The 25,615-nt window shown below is 34.6% G+C and overlaps 1 protein-coding gene across 3 annotated transcripts in view; it reads right to left on the bottom strand.

Annotated features, from left to right (window-relative positions):
• Positions 1-25,615, bottom strand: part of cep290 (centrosomal protein 290) — a 93,487-nt gene that overhangs the window by 3,261 nt on the left and 64,611 nt on the right. For all 3 annotated transcript variants that reach the window (XM_059336110.1, XM_059336111.1, XM_059336112.1), the window contains 13 exons: positions 24,338-24,475; positions 21,719-21,940; positions 19,717-19,839; positions 19,491-19,633; positions 18,266-18,421; positions 16,236-16,359; positions 6,796-6,930; positions 6,447-6,533; positions 5,347-5,511; positions 5,140-5,262; positions 3,739-3,908; positions 1,769-1,910; positions 904-977 (listed from right to left, as the gene is read on the bottom strand). In XM_059336110.1, coding sequence (XP_059192093.1) covers positions 904-977; positions 1,769-1,910; positions 3,739-3,908; positions 5,140-5,262; positions 5,347-5,511; positions 6,447-6,533; positions 6,796-6,930; positions 16,236-16,359; positions 18,266-18,421; positions 19,491-19,633; positions 19,717-19,839; positions 21,719-21,940; positions 24,338-24,475 — 1,802 coding nt within the window. The remainder of the gene's footprint in view (positions 1-903; positions 978-1,768; positions 1,911-3,738; positions 3,909-5,139; positions 5,263-5,346; positions 5,512-6,446; positions 6,534-6,795; positions 6,931-16,235; positions 16,360-18,265; positions 18,422-19,490; positions 19,634-19,716; positions 19,840-21,718; positions 21,941-24,337; positions 24,476-25,615) is intronic.

Genomic DNA, 25,615 nt, shown 5'->3' with positions numbered 1-25,615 from the left:
TCTCATAAAATGGTGTTTTATTGCAATTTTTGGACAAATTATGCTTCTACATGTATCAGGAGACCATAATTGGCCCATTTTAAGCCTTTTTAGGCATTTTAAAATTTGACAATTTTTTGACAAAAATCAACATACTATAGTATGACTTTTTTGGACATCCCATAATATGGTGTTTTTCGCTATTTTTGGACAAACTATACTACTATATGTATCAACAGACTATAATTGACCCATTCTAAGCCTTCTTAGGTGTTTTAAATTTTGACCATTTTTGACAAAAATCGACATGCTAGGGTCATTTTTAGACATCCCATAATATGGTGTATTTTTGCTATTTTGTGACAAAAACTACTACTGCATGAATCAACAGTGCATAATTGGACCATTTTTTATCATTTTTAGCCATTTTAAAATTTGACCATTTTTGACAAAAATCGACATTGACTTTTTTTGAGGGGGTCATTTTTGGACCTCCCATAATATAGTGTTTTTCTGCTACTTTTGGACAAATTATACGTCTACATGCATCAGGAGACCATAATTGGCCCATTTTAAACCTTTTCAGGCATTTTAAATTTTGACCATTTTTGCCAAAAAAAAGACATGCTATAGACTTTTTTGGAGGGGGTCGTTTTTGGACCTCCCATAATATGGTGTATTTTGACTATTTTTTAGGTTAAAAAAATACTGCATATATCAACAGTGCATAATTGGATCATTTAAAAAAAAAAAAAATTTTCAGGCATATTAAATTTTGACAAAAATTCACATACTATAGCATGACTTTTTTTTTGAGGGGGTCATTTATGTCATATATGCTAAAAATGGTCTAATCAATCAAACTGACCAGTCCTAATATTGGCACTATTACTCATTGACAACAGTTCAGATTGTTAAACAAACCTCATTGCCTGGAACTCCCTGCTGAGTCCTTCTCCTGTCTTTGCAGCAGTAGGAAAGCTTTTTAACATGTCCACCTAAGAAATGACAAAAACAATGTTTAAATACATTCAAACAGCACTTTTAAAAACTTTTTCCTGTCAGAAACACAAGCTGAACAGTAAGACTTTTAAACTAGGTTACTTTCTTTGAAACGATAACTCCAATTTACACATCAAGGTGAATTTGTTTGTTATGACTACAGCCTGCTGAAACAGCTGAATATGTCTTTGTGAGTTCTGTGGCGAAGTCTGAGAAAAATAACCTGCCATGTAGTCAACTGGGTTCTTCCAGATTCGACTTGGATTATAAAAGAAAAGCCTGAAACCCAAACAAGATCATCAGCGAGACGACGTGCTACTTCCATGTACTAGTTATTCTTAACGCCGCCCAAAATCGCTATCTAAAAGTTCCTTGTAGTTGCTTTGAATAACATCTGTAACTGCAAAGTCTCCCCACAGACGAGGCATTTGTTATTTTATCTCATACACCCATTTGAAATGATGCGCGTGATGAACCAAAACCAAAGGGCCATTCAGCCTGCACATAATCAGTTTAAACCCACATGAGCAACTGTTGTGCAATCTGTAAAAACAGACTCACAGCAAACTGTTAGAACAAGAATATTACAATTATGAAACCCACTAAATTAAAGCGTTTTAGTGGATGTGTTGAAACACATGATTCCATATTTGACCCGAGTGTGAGGTCACATCATAAACACACACACACAGAAAAAAAAAGCTATTGACTCCCCCAGGAGAGGAGATATGATATCTGCACTTGAATGTTCTCATGTAATTTAATTAAATAGTGATTTGGCCCGTACCTGATCTTCCAGCTGGCGGATGCTTATCTGAGCTCTCTCCTCGCGCTCCTCCACCTCCTTCAGCTGCTGCTTGAGTTCAGACAGACTGGAGGTCTTCTGGGAGAGCTCCTTCTCCAGCTCCTTCATCTTGTTCTCAAACATTCTGCAGATGGGAGGGAAACAAGGACTGGATCACACTCTGTACACCAGGGGTCTCAAACTCAAAATACCTGGGGGCCGCTGGAGGCAGTGTCAAAATGACCAAAAAAAGACACAAAATTACTTTAAAAAGTCACAAAATGACCATAAAAAGACACAAAATGACAAAAAAAAAGACACTAAATGACTGAAAAAACACACAAAATGACAGAAAAAAACTAAATTACTTAGAAAAGAAACAAAATGACCAAAAAAGACACAAAAAAGACACAAAACTACTAAAAAAGACAAAATTATCAAAAAAAGACACAAATTTACTAAAAAATAAGACACAAAAAAGACACAAAATTACTAAAAAAGACAAAATTATCAAAAAAAGACACAAATTTACTAAAAAATAAGACACAAATTTACAAAAAAATAAGACACAGAATTACCAAAAAGACACAAAATTATTAAAAAAGACACAAAATAATAAAAAAAAAAGACACAAACTTACCAAAAAAAGTAATTAAGGGGACCTTCCACACACAACACAATAAAGTGCCATTCATATAAAAGTCACATTAAACTTTCATATCAAGGTGGGGGCCACAAAATATTGTCACGAGGGCCACAATTGGCCCACGGGCCGCGAGTTTGAGACCCCTGCTGTACACTGTACCAGCAGCCTGGACCGACTGGCTGGAGGACACGAGGTCAAGGTTTTCAGCTCCAAAGCTTATCTGTAAAATACTTGAACATACCTGGACGGTACCCAGAGGAGACATTAACGTCTGGATCAGTTAAAGGAGACAGAGTCCTGACAGCTCGCCTACTAATGTTCTAATTCACTGTCATGATTAGCTGACAGGAGAATCCACAGCCAGAGGGTGTGTTGGAGATGTTTCTATGATGGCAATGACATGAAACTATAAACTCATTTGTATAAAACATTGCTCTTTAACCTTGTTTTAACTTACGTTGTTTCTGCACTTTATTAAAAAAAAACACTATTCTACGGAAAAAGAAAGATATAGTGTACGGCATGGGTCTCAAACTCAAGTAATTTAGGTTTTTTCTGCCATTTTGTCTCTTCTTTCTGCCATTTTGTGTCTTTTTTTGTCATTTTGTGTCTTTTTTGTAATTTTGTGTCTTTTTAAAAATAATTTTGTGTCTTTTTTGGTCATTTTGTGTCTTTTTTGTCATTTTGTGTATTTTTTTTTGGTAATTTTGTGTCTTTTTTTTGGTAATTTGTGTCTTTTTTTGGTCATTTTGTGTCTTTTTTGGTCATTTTGTATCTTTTTTTAAATAGTTTTGTGTCTTTTTTTGGTCATTTTGATATTGCCTCCAGAGGCCATATATATATATATATATATATATATATATATATATATATATATATATATATAACGTTATTATTATTTTATACATTTACAACTCTCACCTTGCTTTTTAGGGTTAATATTTGTAATAAAAGTAATTAAAATTTTTTATGTCATTTGCACTTGAACAACCCTGTAAAATAACACAGTACACTTCTTGAGAATAACTTTTTACAGTGTACACCAAGTGGAGTATTAACAGTAGATAAAATGTCTGACACTAATGATCTACTGTAATATGCTGCATGTGTGAAAGGGAAACTCAGGACAGTGTCTGGAGTAAACACTAGAAACTAATGTGGAAACTGGGTTCTTCATTAATGCTGTCAGAAACAGTGCTCATTTTTACTGCTGATGCATGTCGGTGTAACAAGTTAACAAGTTAATTTATATGTTTGAAGTCTTTTGGATTTGTTGTGAAGACCCACAATGTGCTGAATGGAGTGGAAAGAGAAACCGTTATCTGACCTGGTTATGACAGAAGCCTTCCAGGTCTTGCTGTCGGCTCCGTCTGCGATGGGTTTGGAGAGCGCCGCTCTCAGTCTCTGCTTGGTCTCTTCCAGCTCCGCCTCCAGCTTCTGGTTGGTCACCTCCAGACTGGCCCTGGTCACTCTCAGCCTCTCGGCAGCTTCCATTTCCTGCAACCACACCAAACAGACAGACATGAAAACATGCTGTACACTGAGAGTTTACAGTTCAAAATGACAAATCCTTGTTATAAAACATGGGTCTCAAACTCACGGCCCTCGTGATGATATTTTGTGGCCCTCACCTTGATATGAAATTTTAATGTGAGTTTTATATGAATGGCACTTTACTGTGTTGTGTGTGGAAGGTCCCCTTTTTTTTAGTAATTTTGTGTCTTTTTTTGGGTCATTTTGTGTCTTTTTTGGTAATTCTGTGTCTTTTTGGTTATTTTGTGTCTTTTTTAATAATTTTGACTTTTTTCAATAATGTGTCTTTTTTTGTTAATTTTGTGTCTTTTTTTGTTAATTTTGTGTATTATTTTGGTAATTTTGTGTCTTTTTTAGTTAATTTTGTGTATTATTTTGATAATTTTGTGTCTTTTTTTGTTAATTTTGTGTATTATTTTGGTCATTCTGTGTCTTTTTTTGTAATTTTTTTCTCTTTTTTAAATAATTTTGTGTCTTTTTTTAGTAATTTTATGTAATTTTTTGGGTCATTTTGTATTCTTTTTTGTAATTTTGTGTATTTTTTGTTCATTTTGTGTCTTTTTTGTGTCATTTTGTGTCTTTTTTTCAAATCATTTTGTGTCTTTTTTTCAAATCATTTTGTGTCTTTTTTGGTAATTCTGTGTCTTTTTTTGGTCATTTTGTGTCTTTTTAAAGTCATTTTTGGACATGCCATAATATGGTATATTTTTGCACGTATACTAGTACTACATGTATCAAGACCATATTTGGACATTTTTTTATTTATTTTTAGGCATTTTGAAATTTGACCATTTTTGACAAAAATCAACAGTTATATTATATGACTTTTTTTGAGGGGGGTCATTTTTGACATTTTTCTGTCAATTCCTACCATATTATGCTCTATTTATACAGAATATATTCAACATTATGATGTTTTTCTTTATTTGTTGTGGAACAAACTGAACATACAGCCATATACTCACCATAATTGCACCATTTTTAGGAATTTTTTAATTCGACCATTTTTGACAAAAAACCCAACATATTATAGTATGACTTTATTTTAAGGGGGTCATTTTTGGACATCCAATAATATGGTGTTTTTCTGCCATTTCCTACCCTATTATACTCAATTAATACAGAAAATATTTAATATTATGATGTTTTTCTGTATTTATTGTGGAACAAACTGGACACATAGTCATGTACTCACCCTTTTGATCTCCTTGCGCAGCCGTTCATTCTCCATCACGATCTTCTCCAGCCCTTTGGTTTTAGCTTCCAGCTTGGAGTTCAGCTCAGCTTCACCGTCACTCTTCAGTTTCTCATAGTCAGCCTGGACAGAAAAAATATATTTAACATCGGCTGCAACAACAGAAAAGATAAATGAATAAACGTATGACACCATGTGGTCAACAACCTTCAGTTTTTCATTTTCTTGCTCCAAGGCAGAAACCTTGTGTTGGTTTGCAGGAGCGTTTGATTTCTTCAGCGTCTCGTTTTCCCTCTGAACGCGCTCCACCACCTTCTTCATCAGACCGATGGTCTTCTCCAGCTCAGGGACCGTTTTGCCGCTCTGACCGGCCTGATGAGGAACACATTACAGAGAACTTTTAGAAAGAAAAACCTCAACAGATTTGCTGCTCTCCACTTCAGTGTTTGCTATTTGATTCTTAGTAGAATCCAGGTGGTAACCTCCTGGTCTGAGCAGGGAGGCAAACCAGGAAGTGCCTTAAGCTGCATTCCACCAGAACATTCCAGCAGGGGGCGCTGACGGTGGCTACAGAAGCATTTCGGTCCATTCATTTCAATACAAAATGAGAAAACTTCTCACTTGATTTATTACCTCAGAAATGTTTTTTAGGACAACATTATGGTCTCAATCGCTAGTAAAAAAAACTTCTTCAAGACAGTTTGATTTCAATAGTTCTAATAATGGCCCCATTTAGAAGAAAATAGAAGATAAAGAATAGTATGATTTGGGGCGTGGCTACCTTTGATTGACAGGTCACTGACAAGGCGAGCTGTCACCAGGAGAGAAGCAGAACAATGTGCATAGTGTATTTTGTCAAAAATGGTCAAATTTTTAAATGCCTTAAAATGCTAGAAGTGGAAAAATTGTATTCTGTTGATACATATTAGAGTATAATATGGCCAGAAATTACAGAAAAACACAATATTATGGCATGTCCAAAAATTACCCTCTCAAAAAAAAGTCATGTCTTTTTTTGTCAAAAATTGTCAAATTCTCTTTTTTAATAATTTTGTGTCTTTTTAAAATAATTTTGTGTCTTTTTTGGTAATTCTGTGTCTCTTTTTGGTCATTTTGTTTATTTTTTAAGTAATTTAGTTTCTTTTTTTGTCATTTTCTGTCTTTTTAAGTACGGTAATTTAGTTTTCTTTTTTTTTCATTTTGTGTTTTTTTTAGTAATTTTGTGTCTTTTTTCGGTCATTTTGATACTGCCTCCAGCGGCCCCCAGGTAATTTTTAGTTTGAGACCCCTGGTTTAGGGGAACTTACTCCACGTATGTGTGTCAGCTTTTTGTCCACCTCTGATTTTCCCTTTTTCAGCGCACTGCACATCTCCTTCAGATCCGCCACCTGATTCTGTGAAAAGACAAAAAAAAAAAAAACAACATATAAAAACACTATTTGCCATAAAACACTTGTTCCTACCTAAATCAACATTGTACTTGTTTTTAAATTGTTGTTTTAAAGTTTGTAAAACCACTTTTAATTACAGCAAAAAAAGCTGTGTTTCTTTCAAGTAGATAAGCACATTCCCTGAAATATAAAAATGTTCCTTAAACACGACTTACAACTTACAACCAGCAGCAGAATCAAAGCTTGGTTATGAGGTGATTTGTACCTTGAGTCTTGGTAAATCTATTTCGGCCTGCTCCAGCTTGAAGCGCATCTCCAGGTTCTCAGACGCCAGCTTCAGGTTTTCTTTTTGGAGCTCCTGATCTCTCTGTGAGGGGGTTCCAGTGCCTCGTCCTGAAGTCTACAGGAAGATAAAAAAGACACAAAATAAGCCTCGGCAAATAACTTTAACCCTCTGGAGTCTCCAAAAGCTCCAAATCCAGACTTCTTCTTGACATCCAGACTAGAAAACAAAGCAGCGTGGAGCCCTACTGTAAATTTACCTCTAAAGTTCTGGCTGTAAACTCCATGAGGCCAGTTTCAGTTTGATGATGATATACCAAGTAAAACTGGAGACAAGCTCAAATATATTTAGTATAAAATGATAGAACTGGATGGAACCCTCTTATATGTTAGATTTGACACCTTTGTTCACATTTGCAACATTTTACATTTTTTATTGATATAGTGATTTGAAAGTAAAAAAAGATTCAAAATCACATTTTATGTTGGACTAAAGGACTAAAAAAAATACACAAAATGACCAAAAAAAAGACACAAAATGACAAAAAAAGACACGAAAAGACATAAATGACACAAAATGACAAAAAAAATAACACAAAAAGACCAAAAAAGACACGAAAAGACACAAAATGACTAAAAAAAGACACAAAACGACTAAAAAAAGAAAAAATGACCAAAAAAGACAAAATGACTAAAAAAAAGACACAAAATGACCAAAAAAGACACAAAATTACCAAAAAAGACAAAATGACTAAAAAAAAAACACAAAAAGACACAAAATGACCAAAAAAGACACAAAATGACCAAAAAATAGAAAATGACTAAAAAAAGGACACAAAATGACAAAAAAAAGACACAAAATGACCAAAAAGACAAAATGACTAAAAAAAAGACACAAAATGACAAAAAGAAAGACACAAAAAACTAAAAAATGACACAAAAAGACAAAAAAAAAAACCAAAAGACATGAAAATGATTCAAACATGGACAGATGGGTGATGGGTGACACTGCTGTGGAGAAAGGAGTGAAACTTTGGAAACAGAAGCTCTGAGGGAGAGGAGAACAGCTTTTTGTTTGGTGTAAAACCAGCTTTGTGTTTGGGTCACGTGACTGTCTCTACCTACACACAACCAGGGAAACCTTCTGTTCACTACCAAGCCACTGACTGTTAGCACTCTGCCACATCTACTGCTATCAGCTCTACTATCAGCCTGGAGTACCTTCAGGTATCTCTGAGATCTGTTTCTCTCTCGTTTCCGTACACCATGGTCCCCGCTTCTACTGATAAACCTGTCCGGGTGTTCGCTGGCCGTGGAGCCGGAGTCCACATGTGGTTCTGCTGAGAACGACTGCTCCGGATTATTCTCCTCCTTTGTAGTCTCAGCTGCTTCATCTTCCAGCTCGGGCTGATCCTCAGCTTCCCCTGGCTTATCTTCAGTGATTCTCACATCATCATCATCAGGATCTAGATCATCCCGTTCCCCAGCGTCCTCTTTATTCACCGTTTCAGCCCCACAGGATGATAGAACTGATCCTGGATCCTCTGGTTCTGGCTCACTTCCTTTAGTGGTCTGCGTTTCTTCAGCCGTGTCGGCCTCGGAGCCTTCAGGGCCGTCCTGCGTACCTTCTAATAAATCCTCTCCTGTCTCGTCTGCTTTAACATGATCGCTGTCTGTGTCTGTTTTATCTCCTGCTGTGATTTCTGCAACATCAGGAATCAATCGCTCACGTTCTGCATCTCCGGACTCAGCAGGAGGCGCTCTAGTTTCTGGGCCGGAGCCGTCCCAAACATCAAAAGTGACAGATGAAATCCCTCTCAAAGCCCCGGAGGAGGAGCTTTTTACCTTCACAGGCAATGAATCAGATTAAATCCAGTGGAGAAGCAGAAACATAAAGGAAGAGAGTAAAGAATGATGAACAGAGAGATAAAGGAGAAGCATCTTCGGCGCCTTAAAATAGAGCAGACACGTCATACAGAGAGGTGAAAATGTCTTGTTCTCTACATGTTGTGACATGAACTGTGGCCTGCCTCGAGAAGAACCTGGAGTTAATGGAAGTTAATGGAAGGTTTTCATATGGAAACCGAAAATTAAGCCTTCAAAACCTCATTTATACATAAATAAAGTACTAAAACATGGGTCTCAAACTCACAATTCGTGACAATATTTTGTGGCCCCCACCTTGATTAGAAAGTTTAATGTGAGTTTTATATGAATGGCACTTTACCGTGTTGTGTGTGGAAGGTCCCTTTAATTTTATTTTTTGTGGTAATTTTGAGTCTTGTTTTGGTAATTGTGTCTTTTTTTTAAATAATTTTGTCTTTTTTAATAATTTTTTGTCTTTTTTTGTTGTAATTTTGTGTCTTTTTTGGGTAATTTTGTGTCTTTTTTAAAATCGTTTTGTGTCTTTTTTGGTAAATCTGTGATTTTTTTCTGTCATTTTGTGTCTTTTAAGTAATTTAGTTTTTTTTAGGTCATTTTGTGTCTTTTTTAAAATAATTTTGTGTCTTTATTGGTAATTCTGTCTTTTAAATAATTTTGTGTATTTTTTGGGTCATTTTGTGTCTTCTTCTGTCATTTTCTGTCTTTTTTGGGTCATTTTGTGCATGAAATAAAGATTATTTCTGACTTGTGTGATCCAAATATTTCCAATAGCTCCAGAGTGCATTAGGTCCAAAGGTTTATTTAAAAAATATTTTTTTAAAAGATGGAAAAGATCATTCTCTCATCTCTTACTCCACTCAAACAGACTACTTACTGTTCATGACACATATATTTATGTTGATGAAACAGATTAGTTATATTTATTAACCAATAAGAACCCACGGTGAGACGGGTGTCACAAACATTTTGAATGTTCTGGTAATGTTCATGTATGTTTTCTCAAGTACAGAAGTCTGTTTTTCAGTGTTCTGCAGCTACAGTAGCTTGTTGAGAAGCTATCAAATAAGCCAGTGTTACTTATATTGATTTATTAATATTTTGGTACTTAAAAAGAAATCTGAAAAATAATTTATTGTTAAACAGCACTATTAATGTCACACTTTTGATAAATGTTGTGGAGATGCAGAGAAAAAGGAAAATTTGTAAGCAGGAAATGTGTCTAGTTTATTTAAGTTTCATTTAAAAATAAGAAATATCACAAACATAAATACCATAAATGCCCAATGTAACATATATATGTCACATCACAGATCTTTGACACTTAGGGGTAGCAGTTTTAAAAAATAATCATAAATGTGTTCTATGTGGTCCACTTGGACTTATGTGTATTAATAATGGTAATAATGAGTTTATAAACTACATTACTATGTGTTATACATACATATATATAAATATTATTGTTATATAACTGAATATAGTAAATTAACATAGGGAGAAGGGGTGAGATAATAATAATAAGCTTTGACTCCTTTTGAACACAAATAAGTGTTGAATCTTGTTGTTTCATTTGTGTTGTTGTCTTGTATTTATTGTTGTTCGTTTGTTTTTAAATGTTCATCTTTTATTTTGTGTTCAAATAAATTCTCAATCAAAAATCTGTTGTGTAATCCCATAATTTACCTTTAAGGATAACTGGGTCTGGGTTCTTATGCATTAAAGAAACTGAATCACTTCTTGTAATTGAGGATTTGTGTGTTTATGACATTTTAAAGAGTGAGAGGACAAATCTCCATCAGTTAATTAAGGAGCTCTAATCGTCCTGAACTCATTCAGAAAACACGTATTTTAAAACTTGTTTGCCTGTCGTCTTGCAGAGCCACCAGACAAAGCATACTAAAAAGCATACTAAAACATGGGTCTCAAACTCACAATTGCGGCCCTCGTAACGATATTTTGTGGCCCCCACCTTGATATGAAAGTTTAATGTGAGTTTTATATGAATGGCACTTTACCGTGTTGTGTGTGGAAGGTCCCTCTAATTACTTTTTTTGGTCATTTTGTGTCTTTTTTAAGTAATTTTGTGTCTTTTTTTGGTAATTCTGTGTCTTTTTTAAATAACTGTGTGTCTTTTTTAGTAATTTTGTGTCTTTTTTTGGTAATTTTGTGTCTTTTTTGGTCTTTTGTTTCTTTTTTAAGTAATTTAGATTTTTTCTGTCATTTTGTGTATTTTTTGGTCATTTTGTGCATTTTTTTGGGTAATTTTTCTCCTACCTGGCCCTAATCCTCTTCTGTAATTGGACACTGTTGGCTTAATCAGAAACACAGTTTACCTGCATTATCAAAAACACAACTAGAGTGCTTTAGTGCTAATAAATATAATGATATTTATATTATTTTTGTAAAAAAAAAAAAGATTATTTATGTAGATTTAATTTTTTTATATGTATTTAATTATTTAATTATTGCACATTATTTAATTTTAAAAGTATTAAAGTTTAAGATAAGTACAGAGTAAAACAGATTAAAATATGATAATATTAAAATAATAAAAATTGAATAAATAAAAGAAAGTTAATCACTTCTTCTAATTGAGGATTTGTGTGCTTGTGGCATTTTGAAGAGTGAAAGAACAAATCTCCATCAGTTAGTTAAGGAGCTCTAATCGTCCTGAACTCGTTCAGAAAACACGTATTTTAAAACTTGTTTGCCCGTCGTCTAGCAGAGCAACCAGACAAAGCATTAAATCAGACTTTTTATGTATCACCATCATGTTGCAGTTAATTCTGCACCCTTTTGATCCCTTTATTAGCTTCAGTTTACTTTGGGTATATTTCACTGCAGTGCTGTTTTACCCGCAGCTCTCCAGATGTCGTTCCTGGAAAAGGCGATAAAATTCACTGAGCTGAGTTTTACCTCCGGATGATTGTTAACCCACAAATGATGGTGTTGTGTTGTGTTTTGCAGCGTATCTTGGCTGGCCACAACAGGTACAAAGCAGCAGTGGTTGTTATTCTAGCCACACTCGATAACGTTAATGATTGTTTACTCTGGCTTGTATCACGCGAGTTCTGTGAATAAACACATAGTATCCTGCGGTAAAAGTCGCAGCACGAAAACTACAAAGTTCTGTGAAGCACAGCGATGTTTCTGTGCAAGTAAAAAAGGACTCAAATTTACGGAGCCCCTAAAGGGACATGGTGAAAATAAAAAAAAAACTTTGGTATCTCGTGAGCACGAGAAACATTTCTTGTGTTCACGAGATACTTTTCTCGTGAGCACGAGATATTTTCTCGTGAGCATGAGATGCATATTGCATGCGCGCATGGTGTCTGTAAGAACACCCTCTGCATTTCAGCTTGTTTCTGTATGAAAATGACATTACAGGAGTTAGTTCGGCTATATTTTGACCTGGGGCTTCATTATAAGGACATTGCTGCTTTACTTGAAAAAAAACGACAGTTGTTTTCCCAAGATAACGATATAATTAATTTGAGATCTTGAGAAAACAAAACAATAGTGTAGTCCAGACGCGTAGCCAGTAATGTGATGTATTTGTAACCCGGCCCGTGTGGGAGGAGCCTATGGCTATGATCTGCGCAGTTTCTGTTACGCGTGAGCTGTCCATGGTACTGAAACAACAATCGCCGTTAATATGATAATTTTCTGTCTGATGCAGGTGTATGTTATGCTGTACGTTAACACTTTATCGAGCCTACTGATTGGGTTCATCTGTAGTCGGCACTTTGTGCAATAAAATGATTTATTGTGCCGTGCAAGAGAGCCGATACGCATGTTTTGTCTTTACTGTTGTATTGTGTACAGCCTTTATAAAGCTCTGTTGGGAGAGCTTACCTATGGCAACCAGTTACTGTGGAAACCATTAAGGACACAACACAAGCCTTTAATCTTTCTGTTGCCTCACGCCAGTGTTTACTGGTACTGTTTAAGGTTGAGCTGCCAGCAGTTGTGAGAAATAAAGCACGACGCGGTCCGAGCCGCAATATAACGACCACCGTGTCCGACTGGTCCCTCCTCCGCCCTCCATCATCATAAACAACACAACGCAGAGTCCCAGGGTGTGGAGAGGCTCCTCCCACACGGGCCGGGTTACAAATACATTACATTACTGGCTACGCGTCTGGACTACACTATTGTTTTGTTTTCTCAAGATCTCAAATTAATTATATCGTTATCTCGGGAAAACAACTGTCGTTTTTTTTTTCAAGTAAAGCAGCAATGTCCTTATAATGAAGCCCCAGGTCAAAATATAGCCGAACTAACTCCTGTAATGTCATTTTCATACAGAAACAAGCTGAAATGCAGAGGGTGTTCTTACAGACACCATGCGCGCATGCAATATGCATCTCGTGCTCACGAGAAATGTTTCTCGTGCTCACGAGATACCAAAGTTTTTTTTTATTTTCACCATGTCCCTTTAGTACAAATTGACCACAAAATGACAAAAAATGAACACAAAAAGACACAAATTGACCAAAAAAGAAACAAAATGACCCCAAAAAGACACAAAATTGCCCAAAAAAGAAACAAAATGACCAAAAAAGGAAACAAAATGACCAAAATAGACACAAATTGACCACAAAATTATATTTAAAAAAAGACACAAAATGACCAAAAAAGACAGAAAAAAACATGTTAAATGTCTAGATATCAGCTCTTAAATTAAACTCTTATCAGCTATTTTTGTTGTTATCATTATATTTGTCCAAACAAATGTACCTTTAGTTGTACCAGGCATTAAAATGAACAAGAAATTGAAGAAAGCAATGGTCTAATAATTACCACATGTTTTGAAGCTGCCCAAAGTTATATCTGTTTTGGGAAAGTATTTGGAGAGTTATGCAGCAGATTTTTGGACAGCAAATCCCATTGACAGATACAGCTCTATATGTTGGGGACCGGCCAGGAGAAACAACAGGAAATGACAGATATCTTCTAAAAAAAAAAAAAACTATCTGTAGCAAGAAAAAAAGCATCATTCGTCAATGGTTACAAACTGATCCAACTGCAGGAGACAATTGGCCAGAAATCATCAGTTTTATGAGTTGGAAAGTCTGATTTTCCTTCTGAGAGTGAAAAAGATTTATACAGTCGTAGAAAAAATTATTAGACCACCCTTGATTTCTTCAATTTCTTGTTCATTTTAATGCCTGGTACAACTAAAGGTAATATAATGGTAAAATATAATGATAACAACCAAAGTCAAAAGCTGATATCTAGCCATTTTTCATGGTTTCCTTGATAATGATTTTGGTTTTTATCAATAAAACCATGTTAAATGTCTAGATATCAGCTTTTACATTAAACTCTTTTGAGGTATTTTTGTTGTTATCATTATATTTGTCCAAGCAAATATACATTTAGTTGTACCAGGCATCAAAATGGACAAGAAATTGAAGAAAGCAATGGTCTAATAATTTTTTCTATGACTATATGTTGGAGGGGCTGTGGGGATGGGGAGGCGAGTCACCAACACATGTTTTAATTTAATTGAATTTATTATGTTTGTCCAAACAAAATGTACCTTTAGTTGTACCAGGCATTAAAATGAAAGTGAAGAAAACAAAGGTGGTCTAAAAAAATTTTTCCATGGCTGTGTATCAGTTATTAAACCACAAAAAAGAGAAGAGAGAAGAGAAGCAACAACCTTAACAATGGGGAGGCGAAAAACCACCAGCAACGTCTTTTATTCCTTCCAATATAAAGTTGGTTTTGCCCATTTGATGATATATAAATCTTTTTCACTCTCAGAAGGAAAATCAGTCTTTCCAACTCGTAAAACTGATGATTTCTGGCCAATTGTCTCCTGCAGTTGGATCAGTTTGTAACCATTGACGAATGATGATTGCTTTTTTTCTTGCTACAGATAGTTTTTCTTTAGAAGTTATCTGTCATTTCCTGTTGTTTCTCCTGGCCGGTCCCCAATATATAGAGCTGTATATGTAAATGGGACTTGCTGTCCAAAAATCTGCTGCATAATTCCCCAAATTCCCCCACAGCCCCTCCAACATATAGTCATAGAAAAAAATATTAGACCATTGCTTTCTTCAATTTCTTGTTCATTTTAATGCCTGGAACAACTAAAGGTACATTTGTTTGGACAAATATAATGATAACAACAAAAATACCTCAAAAGAGTTTAATTTAAGAGCTGATATCTGGACATTTTCCATGGTTTTATTGATAATAACCAAAATCATTATCAAGGAAACCATGAAAAATGGCTAGATATCAGCTCTTGACTTTGGTTGTTATCATTATATTTTACCTTTAGGTGTACCAGGCATTAAAACGAACAAGAAATTGAAGAAAAAAGGTGGTCCAATATTTTTTTCCATGACTGTATAACCATAATGCTTTGTGTTTCATGGCTTGAGGTGTTTTCTTATTTCTGGCTTTTATCAAAAGAAAATAAAACCTAATTTTAGAGGTTTGAAATCAAAAACCTTTTACGTGATGAACAACATCATTAAAAAAAGGTTCCAGCGTTCTTTGTACCTGCATGTATTTTTCATTACTATGTGAATTATCGGGATATTTCTGACAGAATCCTGCACGTTTGCATGTTTTGCATGCTGCAAATGTGACTATGATGTTGCATGGACTATTTTAAGAAGCCATATATATGGTATTTATATATATAAAATTAAACATATGTAAGAACATACATGCAATTGTATGCATATATCATAAAATCTAAAAGTAAAACTGATTAATTGCACACTTTTATGTTACTTTGCTGCTGAGAGGGATCTGTAGTCATAGAAAAAAATATTAGACCACCATTGTTTTCTTCAAATTCTTGTTCATTTAATGCCTGGTGCAACTAAAGGTACATTTGTTTGGACAAATATAATGATAACAACAAAAATAGCTGATAAGAGTTTAATTTAAGTGTATATCTAGACATTTTACATGGTTTTCTTGATAATAACCAAAATCATTATCAATAAAACATTGGGAAATGTCTAGATATCAGCACTTAAATTAAACTCTACAGAGCTATTTAAAAAAAACTAAAAATAGTAAAGCAAATTATTATTTCTTAATTCTAGTTATTTAGTTGCATTCCTGAACAGAAAAATGAGTTTTAGTCGTTGATTAATTCTGATTTCGGCTGAAATATGGCTATAAAAATATGAATTCAGTTTGTTATTTGCCAAATAAATAACAATTTTACAACATTTTAGTTTTGAACAAGCTTTTGAAAGATTTCTAAAATATTTATGTTTTTATGACCGGTGGTCTAATACATTTGTGAAGCATATTAAAAATAAAAAAAAGGCAGATTATGGTATCATTTTCATAATACCATAATTGAAAATGATTTTGGTAATTATCAAGAAAACCATGGAAAAAGTCTAGATATCAGCTCTTAAATTAAACTCTACAGAGCTATTTTTGTTGTTATCATTAGATTTGTCCAAATAAAATGGACCTTTAGTTGTACCAGGCATTAAAATGAACAAGAAATTGAAGGAAAAGGTGGTCTAATCATTTTGCATGCTGCTGAGGACTTACAGAAGGTCTGGACTGAGGCTCTCTGGAGGTCTGGCTCTCCAGGGAGTGGAGTCTCTCCTCCAGGTAGCGGTTCCTCTGGCTCAGAGTCTCCATGGCGTCATCTCGAGGTAAAGCCTGCTGCTGTCTGCAGGTTCAAGGAAGCAAAATTAGAAAGAGACTTCAGATCAGTACAACAGACGAGAGAATGAAACAGCAGGAGGATGATTCTCATCAACATGGTGCAGCTCATAGCAAAAATCCAAGAGCATTGAATACATATTTTCTTTGACCCTTTATAACAAATACAATCTAAAGTCACTGTTTAATATGAATTAAATTCTATTTAAACATTTTTAAGGTCTTTTCTGACATTTTTAGAGACACTTTTGTTTTTTTCTTTGGTCATTTTGGGTTTTTTTTTAAGTAATTTCGTTTTTTTCTGTCATTTTGTGTCTTTTTTGGTAATCCTGTGTCTTTTTTGTCATTTTGTGTCTTTTTTTTTTTGTAATTCTGTGTCTTTTTAGTAATTTTGTGTCGTTTTTTTAGTAATTTTGTGTCTTTTTTTGGTCATTTCGATACTGCCTCCAGCGGCCCCCAGGTAATTTGAGTTTTGAGACCCATGATCTAAAGTTACCCAACTAAGTTTTTATGTTCTATATCTTTGCAATAAATTAATTTCATCATTCGGTATTGCAGGTTTTCCTCAAATAACCTGTTTTTGATCATCATACATCCTAATTTTTTGTTTTCATTTCTTACTTTGTGAATAAAAACCCTTCTCTTCTCTTTGTAGGTAAACAGGATCAGAACGTGCCTTTGTAGGTTCGAGACTCAGATAACGCGTCTTTTTCTTCATCATCCTCAAACCGCCGGCCCCGACTCGTCGCTCTGCAGCAGCTACAATTTATGTTTGTAATTCAGCAATTTCCCAGCACATAATTCTGTCATCTGTGTCCAACATTGCTGATAAAGATAATATAATATAATGCAAATAAGTGCATGAAATCAAGGCATTAGATAAAAACGTTATGGTCATAAAAATCACTTCTTATGGCCCAGAGTGGAGTGATATCGTCCTTTCACTGGAGCCTGAGGGTCGTAATCAGCTCACAGCATCAGAAACACTTTGAAGAAAGTTTTATTGGTTTTGTATTAAGAGATAGACTGACAGTCCTCACTGTGAAACTGTCACTCTCACAGCCTCTTTTACTGAATGAGTCTATAAATAAAAAGTTCTAAGGCATCTACACTGATGAATAGAGGAGTTTTTAACCCTTTGATGCACAACATGGGTCTAATTGTGTGTCTTTTTTGTTCATTTTGTTTCTTTTTTAAGTAATTTAGTTTTTCTTCTGTCATTTTTAAATAATTTTTTGTGTCTAATAATTTTTTGTGTCTTTTTTAAATAATTTTGTGTCTTTTTAGTAATTCTGTGTCTTTTTGGGTTATTTTGTTTCTTTTTTAAATAATTGTGTCTTTTTTTTGTAATTTTGTGTCTTTTTTGTGTCATTTTGTGTCTTTTTTGGTATTTCTGTGTCTTTTTTTGGTCATTTTTGTCATTTGGTGTCTTTTTTGGGGTCATTTTGTGTCTTTTTTTGGTAATTCTGTGTCTTTTTTGTTCATTTTGTTTCTTTTTTAAGTAATTTAGTTTTTTTTCTGTCATTTTGTGTCTTTTTGGTAACTATGTGTCTTTTTTGGTCATTTTGTGTCTTTTTTGCCATTTTTTCCCAATGTAATCTGGTGGTTCTAACAACCCTTTTAAAGTTAAACCTTCAAAATAAGACAAACATAGTAACGCATATACTCAAATTGTTAATTCAGTGTATCACTTTTTGTATCACTACGCTTCTAATGCACAAGGTCATTTTTGACCCTTCTGTGTAAACTTGTAATATGATGTAATAATACAAAAAATATTTTCCTTCATAAAGTATGAAAAGAAAAATGGATATAATGATCTGTTGTAATAAAAAATAAAAAAGATATTCAAACACACAGTCAGCATGAAATAATGAGTGTCTGGTTTTTGGCTTAAGACTGCTTAGACGTACTTTATGGTGACGATCTGTTCTTCCAGCTCTGAGTTCTTCTTCTTCAGCTCTTCCATCTCTTTCTCCACTTCCGTGGATCGGACTCCCACCACCTGATCGGCAGTCACGCCGCGACCCTTCAGCCTTTTCTGCAGCGCGCTCTTCTCCTGCTCCAGTCTGCAGCGCAATAAAACACAGAAACAGGACGGCTTCAGACAGACATTTAAAAAAAGGGACACCCGGGGGAAAAAAAGACATTTTCAGATTTGTAGCTCACTCAGTCAGCTACAGTTGTTGAAAAAAACAAAATGTAATGAACTTTGGGTGGTATTCTTCTTCTTTTTGACAGATAACGTATAATGCTATATAGACAAAACCTCTACCTTCTGAATTTGACGACTAAACCCTCTTATTGTTATCAGAGCTGAACTGATTAGCAGATTAATCAATTAGTTGTTCAACTGAAAATTATTTTACAACTATTTTGATAAACAATTGATTTTCTCAGTCATTTTCAAGTAAAAAAAAAAGACAAATTTTCTCTTTTTCCAGTTTAAAAAAAAGTGTAATGCAGCTTTTCTTTGTTTATATTAAAATATATTGAACTGAATTGTTGGTACTAATAATAATGAAAAATAATAATAATAATAATAATAATTATTATTATTATTATTATTATAATTATTGTCTATTATTATTATTAATAATAATAATAATAATAATAATAATAATAAAATAAATTCTATAAACTTTATTTAATTTTTTTTAAAGTGCTTAACAAAATACAATAAAATCCCCAAAAATTAGAAGAAAATAAAATAAAATAAAAAATCTTAAAACTCAATAAAAGAGGTAATAAAGTAATTTTAAAGACATATAAAATCAACGACATTATCATATAAGATGAATAATGAAATAATGTAGAATGAATGAAATAAAATACATCATCTAATGAAGGAAAATGAATAAATAAGGAATGTGAGTGTAGTGTAAATAATTTAAAGACTTCACTTCTTTTTTTACAATTATCATTTTATAGAGAAAATTGTCAATTGAGAAAATATTCTGTAGATTCATAATTAAAAAATAATAATTACAGCGCTGATTAATATTATTATTTCAAGTTTTCAAGCTCATTTGGAACCGATTGTTCCCGGTTATTTAAGTCTTTCTGTAGCAGAAGAAGATCAAAGTGTGATGTGTGTGTGTGTGTGTGTGTGTGTGTGTGTGTGATGGACACACTGACCTGGCGTACAGCTCTTTAAGAGTGCTGAGCTGTTTGGACAGGGATTCATTTTCTCGTTCCTTCTCCTTCAGTGAATTCTTCACCTTTTCCATCTTGGCCTGCCATTTCTTTCCCTCCTCCCAGCGCACGACTTCTCCTTTGGTCTGTCACATAAACAAGTTGTACATCATTTGGCATGTGCGCACAAAAAAAACAACACTGCTGATAACCGAAGCGGTGCTCTAACCTTTCCGAGATCATCCTTCACATTTTTCATTTCTGCTCTCTTCTCTAAGTCGGCCTCCAGCCTCCTGATCTTCTTCTGCAGACTCTCCACGCTTGGCCCCTTCCCATCTGGTTCTGCTTCGGTCTAATCAGCAGATTCAGAGAAAGAGAGCTCCATAGCACCTCACTTTTCTTAAACAGCGTACAGCGGAGAGCAACAGTGGTCCTAACAGCTATTCAATTTCAAGTAAATAACAAAAGTAGGGCACCAACACGGCAAAGGTTAGGGTCACAAGTTAACCCAGGGCACCAGTAGGCCTTCACCATAACACAGGTTTTAGGACGATATATTTTCCCAGAAACCATCACGATAAACGATAGTTGTTTTAGTTTTATGATAATATTAGAGCATAATAAGTGCATCCTTTTCCACAGGAATGGATTTTTTAATCTTATATCAAACATTGGAATTGAAATGTGGAAAAGAATTATTAAAATATCCTAGATAAATGAAACATAAATAAACAACCAAACAACCAAACAACCAAATTTTTAATCTCAGGAATATTAAACATTGGAATCGATTTGTATTCCGTTTATTTTATTTTATATTATTGTATTTTTCCCCTCGGTAAGGATCGTTCCGCCCCGTTCTATATATCCCCCGTTCTATATATATATATATATATATATATATATATATATATATATACACTGGTGACCTTGTGGAAAGCACAGACGAAGGTATTTTGTGTCACTGTGGACCCAGAGAGACTAGAGAACTGTGGGTGCCTTAAAGCCTCTAGACCCGATTCATCAGCCTGATTTCTGCCATTAGCCCTTTGTTTAGAACAAAACCTGCCACTGTGTTTTGCTGTAGATGACCCTGCCTGATGTACCTGTTCTGTGTGTATAATTATATGTTTGTGTTTTGTTTTTTCACTGAAAAATCAATAAAAAGAAAGAAACAAACATTGAAAATTGAAATGAAGCGAAGGAGTTCAAGTATCTCGGGGTCTTGTTCATGAGTGAGGGTAGCGACGCCTACAACTTGTACAAAATGCTGCAGCGCGCCTTTTAACAGGCAAAAAGAAATGGGAACACATCTCCCCTGTTCTGACCTTTCTACACTGGCTTCCTGTCCATTTCAGAATTCATTTTTAAGATCCTGATGTTTGTTTTTAAAATTTTAAACGGATTGGCTCCAGCGTATTTATCTGAACTCAAACATGTTCACAGACCGACCAGAGCTCTGAGGTCTAATGAGTCCTACCTGGATGAGCCTAAATGCTAAAAACTAAAGGCGATGGATCTTTTGCAGTGGCTTCCCTCGACCCATGTTGTGCATTAGAAAGTGTTTATATGTTGTGCATCAAAGGGTTAACAAAATATTGCAATGAGATAACCATTATGTATTATATCATTTTATTATTAAAATAACATATAAACAGCTGGAATGGCTGCTTGGGAAATATGTTGGTTTTTTTGGTAATTTGTACTGCCTGTCAATCATTTGCAGCATTAATTTAAACAAAACACAAAAAAGCACAAAAAGTCACGCGTGTAGACGGCAGGAAATTCCAGAACAGTCCAGAAATAAACTATTGTGTCCACTTTTATGTATTGAACGAGAAGTGGATATAGTAATTATGGTGACAGGCCAAGGCACCGGGCTAATAGGAGAAAAAGAGATGCAAGAATAGCTGAATAATTCAATTCTGATGGCCACCGGAAGATCTTAAATCTTTGAACAATGGGAGATTTCCTTTGTTGATGCATTCCGTGATTTATCATAATCTGCTGCAGAGAAGGCTTTGCATGCCGAGCATTTTGTTGTTGTATCATATTTTTAGGCCTGAATTATTTGCCCTTTGCCACATGATGTTATGCAGAGATTGTCTGCGTCATGTGGCTGTTGTTGATCACATCAAAGCTTCCATAATGAAGCTCCAGAAAACAACAATGAGCTCCACATCAAAGTCAAACCAACACGCATGCCTCCGTACAAACCAGTAGCGTCTGACCTGAAGGGCGCTGCTGAGCCTTTTTATTTGCTGCTTGAGCTCGTGGATTTCCTGCTCCCTCTCCTCCTTCTCCGCCTGCAGGCGTCTCTGGGTTTTCTGACTCCTCTGCAGCTCCTGGTTCAGCCCGTCCACCTCCTCTTTCAGGCTGTTCTCGCGGCCGCGGGCTGCTTTGGAAGAGTCCTTCGCAGCTTGAAGTTCTTCATTCAGTTCTTGCACTCGCACCTTTTGCAGAAGATTTAAAGGGTGGTGATATTTTAGACTGGGAAGCCATACTGGACAATGTCTCTGGAGCCTCAAAAAACACAAATCATAGATATAGAGCAGGGATGGGCAACTTTAATGCTGGAGGGACCCACAATTTTTCATGGACACTACCACAGGGCCACATATAGGACCTTGCACTTAACCAGATATGATGAAACTGCAATTTTAAATATGTTTACAGTGCAGTAACTTAACATATTTCATGCTCAAATGCATGTTTAACAGTATAAATAGGAATACAAAAGGTTTGAAGCAAATAAAAAATAACCACTTACTGTGATTTCTTTTTTTTCAGTGCAAGAACAGCAGACCAACATTAATGCAAGAAGTAATTTTGTGCATTTTTACACTGTGCTTTTAAGATTTCATGTTTTTGGTCATTTTGTGTCTTTTTGGTCATTTTGTTGTTCATGTTGTGTCTTTTTTGATGATGTCATCACTCTAGCCTCTCCATAGGGTAACACTGGGGGGATTTTTTGGCATGTTTTTGTCTTTTTGTGTCTTTTTTGGTTCATTTTGTGTCTTTTTTTTGTTCATTTTGTGTCCATTTGTTCATTTTGTGTCTTTTTTTTGTTCATTTTGAGTCTTTGCCATTTTGTGTCTTTTTTTTTGGTCATTTTGTGTCCATTTGTTTATTTTGTGTCTATTTGTTTATTTTGTGTCTATTTGTTTACAGTGCAGTAACTTAACATATTTCTTGCTCAAATGCATGTATAACAGTATAAATAGGAATACAAAAGGTTTGAAGCAAATAAAAATATTTTTAGTGCAAGAACAGCAGACCAACAATAATAGCAAGAAGTAATTCTGTGCATTTTTAAACTGCGCTTTTAAGATTTCATGCTCAAATGCATGTAGTTGTAGAATAAGTCATCAAATGGGATTCGTCCCGGATCCATATTGCTCTTTTTGTTGTCATAGAGCCATTGGCTCTTTTTTACATGTAGTGTGGGAGCGTCCAGAGCTATCTAGATTATGATTATGGAGAAAGGTGACCGAAAATATTAACTATTTAACAGGAGTTCAGTTCCCTATGGACCCTGCTGTGCACCTTTTAAATTATGACGTATTATTGCTTGTATGTGTCGATAGAACGTGTCATTCAATGTACATGGTTATGTTTTTGGAAATAAAAAATGAATGGGAAAAAAAAGGATGGTGATATTTTATATTTCTATTACTGACAACAAAACCAATCAAAGAATTGATGCTTCTAAGAGCTCCACTATACTTTATACTATAAATACGGCCATTGTAGTTTATTTTGAGTCTATCCCAATCACACCTAGGGCTGGGCGATATATAGATATAAAAGATATCTCGATATATTTTTAAATGTGATATGGAATTATTAGACCATATCGCATATATCGATATAGTTCAATTTTTTTTCTTCCTTTATATATGAATGCTGTCCTTACTAGGGTTGGTCATATTTAGTTATTTTGTAATGTCTTTTCTCATATAAATATATTTATTTCGGAAAAAGATTGAAACTATTTTACTTCATAGGCTATTTTTATTCAAGATATTTTTTTAATTAAATGTGCACTTTATGGAGCTTCGATTTTTAAAACAGGTACTCCTGTTGTTATACAGTATTTATGTTCACTGAAATAAACAGTTTCAATAAAACCACTTGTGACATGTCGTATCTGGCTTTGACATTGACTGAACATCTACTCTCACTTTGTGATAAAAATATCGGGATATATATCATATATCAATATTCAGCCTAAATATATCGGGATATGACTTTGGTTCATATCGCCCAGCCCTATTTACACCATCTATAAATACTCACTAGTGCACCAGATGTGCTATTTTTAAATTTGCAGCTGGAAACCAACTTTCAGGTTCCGAGCCAATTCATTGAAAATGCTGCAAATGGTTAAAAATCAGGTGCGCGAACCGCAACAGAAAGGTAAAATATGAGTTAATGATAAACTATTAATCTCGTAAATCTGCTACTTTTTTCTTGCAGATTTGCCATTTTAAATCTCGTAAATCTGCTAATTTTTTTCTCGTAGATTTGCCACTTATTTCTCATAAATCTGCAACTTTTTCCTCATAAATCTGCAACTTTTTTCTCACAAATTTAAATATATTGGGATATGACTTTTGGTCCATATCACCCAGCCCTATTTACACCATCTATAAATACTCACTAGTGCACCAGATGTGCTATTTTTTTTTATTTCCAGCTGGAAACCAACTTTCAGGTTCAGCGAATGGTTAAAAATCAGGTGCGAGAACCGCAACAGAAAGGTAAAATATGAGTTTATGAGCTCAACAAATACTGAGCAATGAAATGCATGAAAAACAAGTGTGTTATGGTGATAAATAGACTCTCACCTTTAGCTCTTTGGTGTGTCTGTCCACTAGCATCTGTACATTGAGATGCTCCTCTTTCTGCGCGGCGCTGGCGATGACCTGCTGCTCAGCGGCAGACGTCATCTCTGCACGCAGCTCCAGCAGAGCTTTACTGAGAGCCTGAGAAAACAGGGAGCACAGAAATGCCAGCAATGATAAATATGAGAACAGTGCCAGAGCTCATTTTACAGTTCACGGACCGTAATCCACTTCTTCATGGTCTACTTCCTCTCTCCCAGTCATTCTTGGCATCAACTTAAACTTAAATGTTGTGAAAAATTACAGATCTTGGCTGCAGTTTGACAAATGATAAAATACAATTAAACAAAGTATGTGTACGACAGCATATTAGGGCCAAGTATGAAAAAAAAAAAATATACGGAACTGAGGGAGGGGGGGAATATACTGGAAAAAACTTTATGTGGTTAAAGTGGAAAATCTGCATGAAAAAAGTTGAAGATTTACGAGATTCAAAGTGGCAGATCTGAAAGAAAAAAGTCGCAGATTAAACATCTTTTGTCTTACAGATTTGCCACTTTTTTCTCATAAATCTGCTACTGTTTTTCTCGCACATTTGCCACTTTTTCAAATATATCTGCAACTTTTTTTCTCGCAAATTTTTGCCACTTTTAATCTCGTGAAATCTGCAACTTTTTCTTGCTGATTTGCTACTTTAAATCTTGTAAATCTGCTACTTCTTTTCTCGTAGATTTGCCACTTTTTTCTCATAAATCTGCAACTTTTTTTCTTGCAGATTTGACACTTTAAATCTAGTAAATCTGCTACTTTTTTCCTGTAGATTTGACACTTTTTTCTCATAAATCTGCATTTTTTTTCTTGCAAATTTGCCACTTTTTTCTCATAAATCTGCAACTTTTTTTCTTGCAGATTTGCCACTTTAAATCTAGTAAATCTGCTACTTTTTTCCTGTAGATTTGACACTTTTTTCTCATGAATCTGCATTTTTTTTCTTGCAAATTTGACACTTTTAATCTCATAAATCTGCAACTTTTTTCTTGCAGATTTGCCACTTTAAATCTCATAAATCTGAAAAAAATGTTCTTGCAAATTTGCCACTTTTAATCTCGTAAATCTGCGACTTTTTTCTGGCAGATTTGCCACTTTAATCTCATAAATTAGTGATTTTTTTCTCCAGAACATTACCCCCCTCCCTCGGATCTGTATATATCTATTTTTTTTATACTTGGCCCTAATACACCATCGTATATGTGTCATTAAAAATGTTTTGGCCACTTTCAT

The sequence above is a fragment of the Centropristis striata genome, chromosome 6 (assembly GCF_030273125.1).
Source record: "Centropristis striata isolate RG_2023a ecotype Rhode Island chromosome 6, C.striata_1.0, whole genome shotgun sequence".
NCBI classification, from domain to species: domain Eukaryota; kingdom Metazoa; phylum Chordata; class Actinopteri; order Perciformes; family Serranidae; genus Centropristis; species Centropristis striata.
The sequence above is the reverse complement of the archived record's forward strand: the minus strand, read 5'-3'. Positions and strand labels throughout refer to the sequence as shown.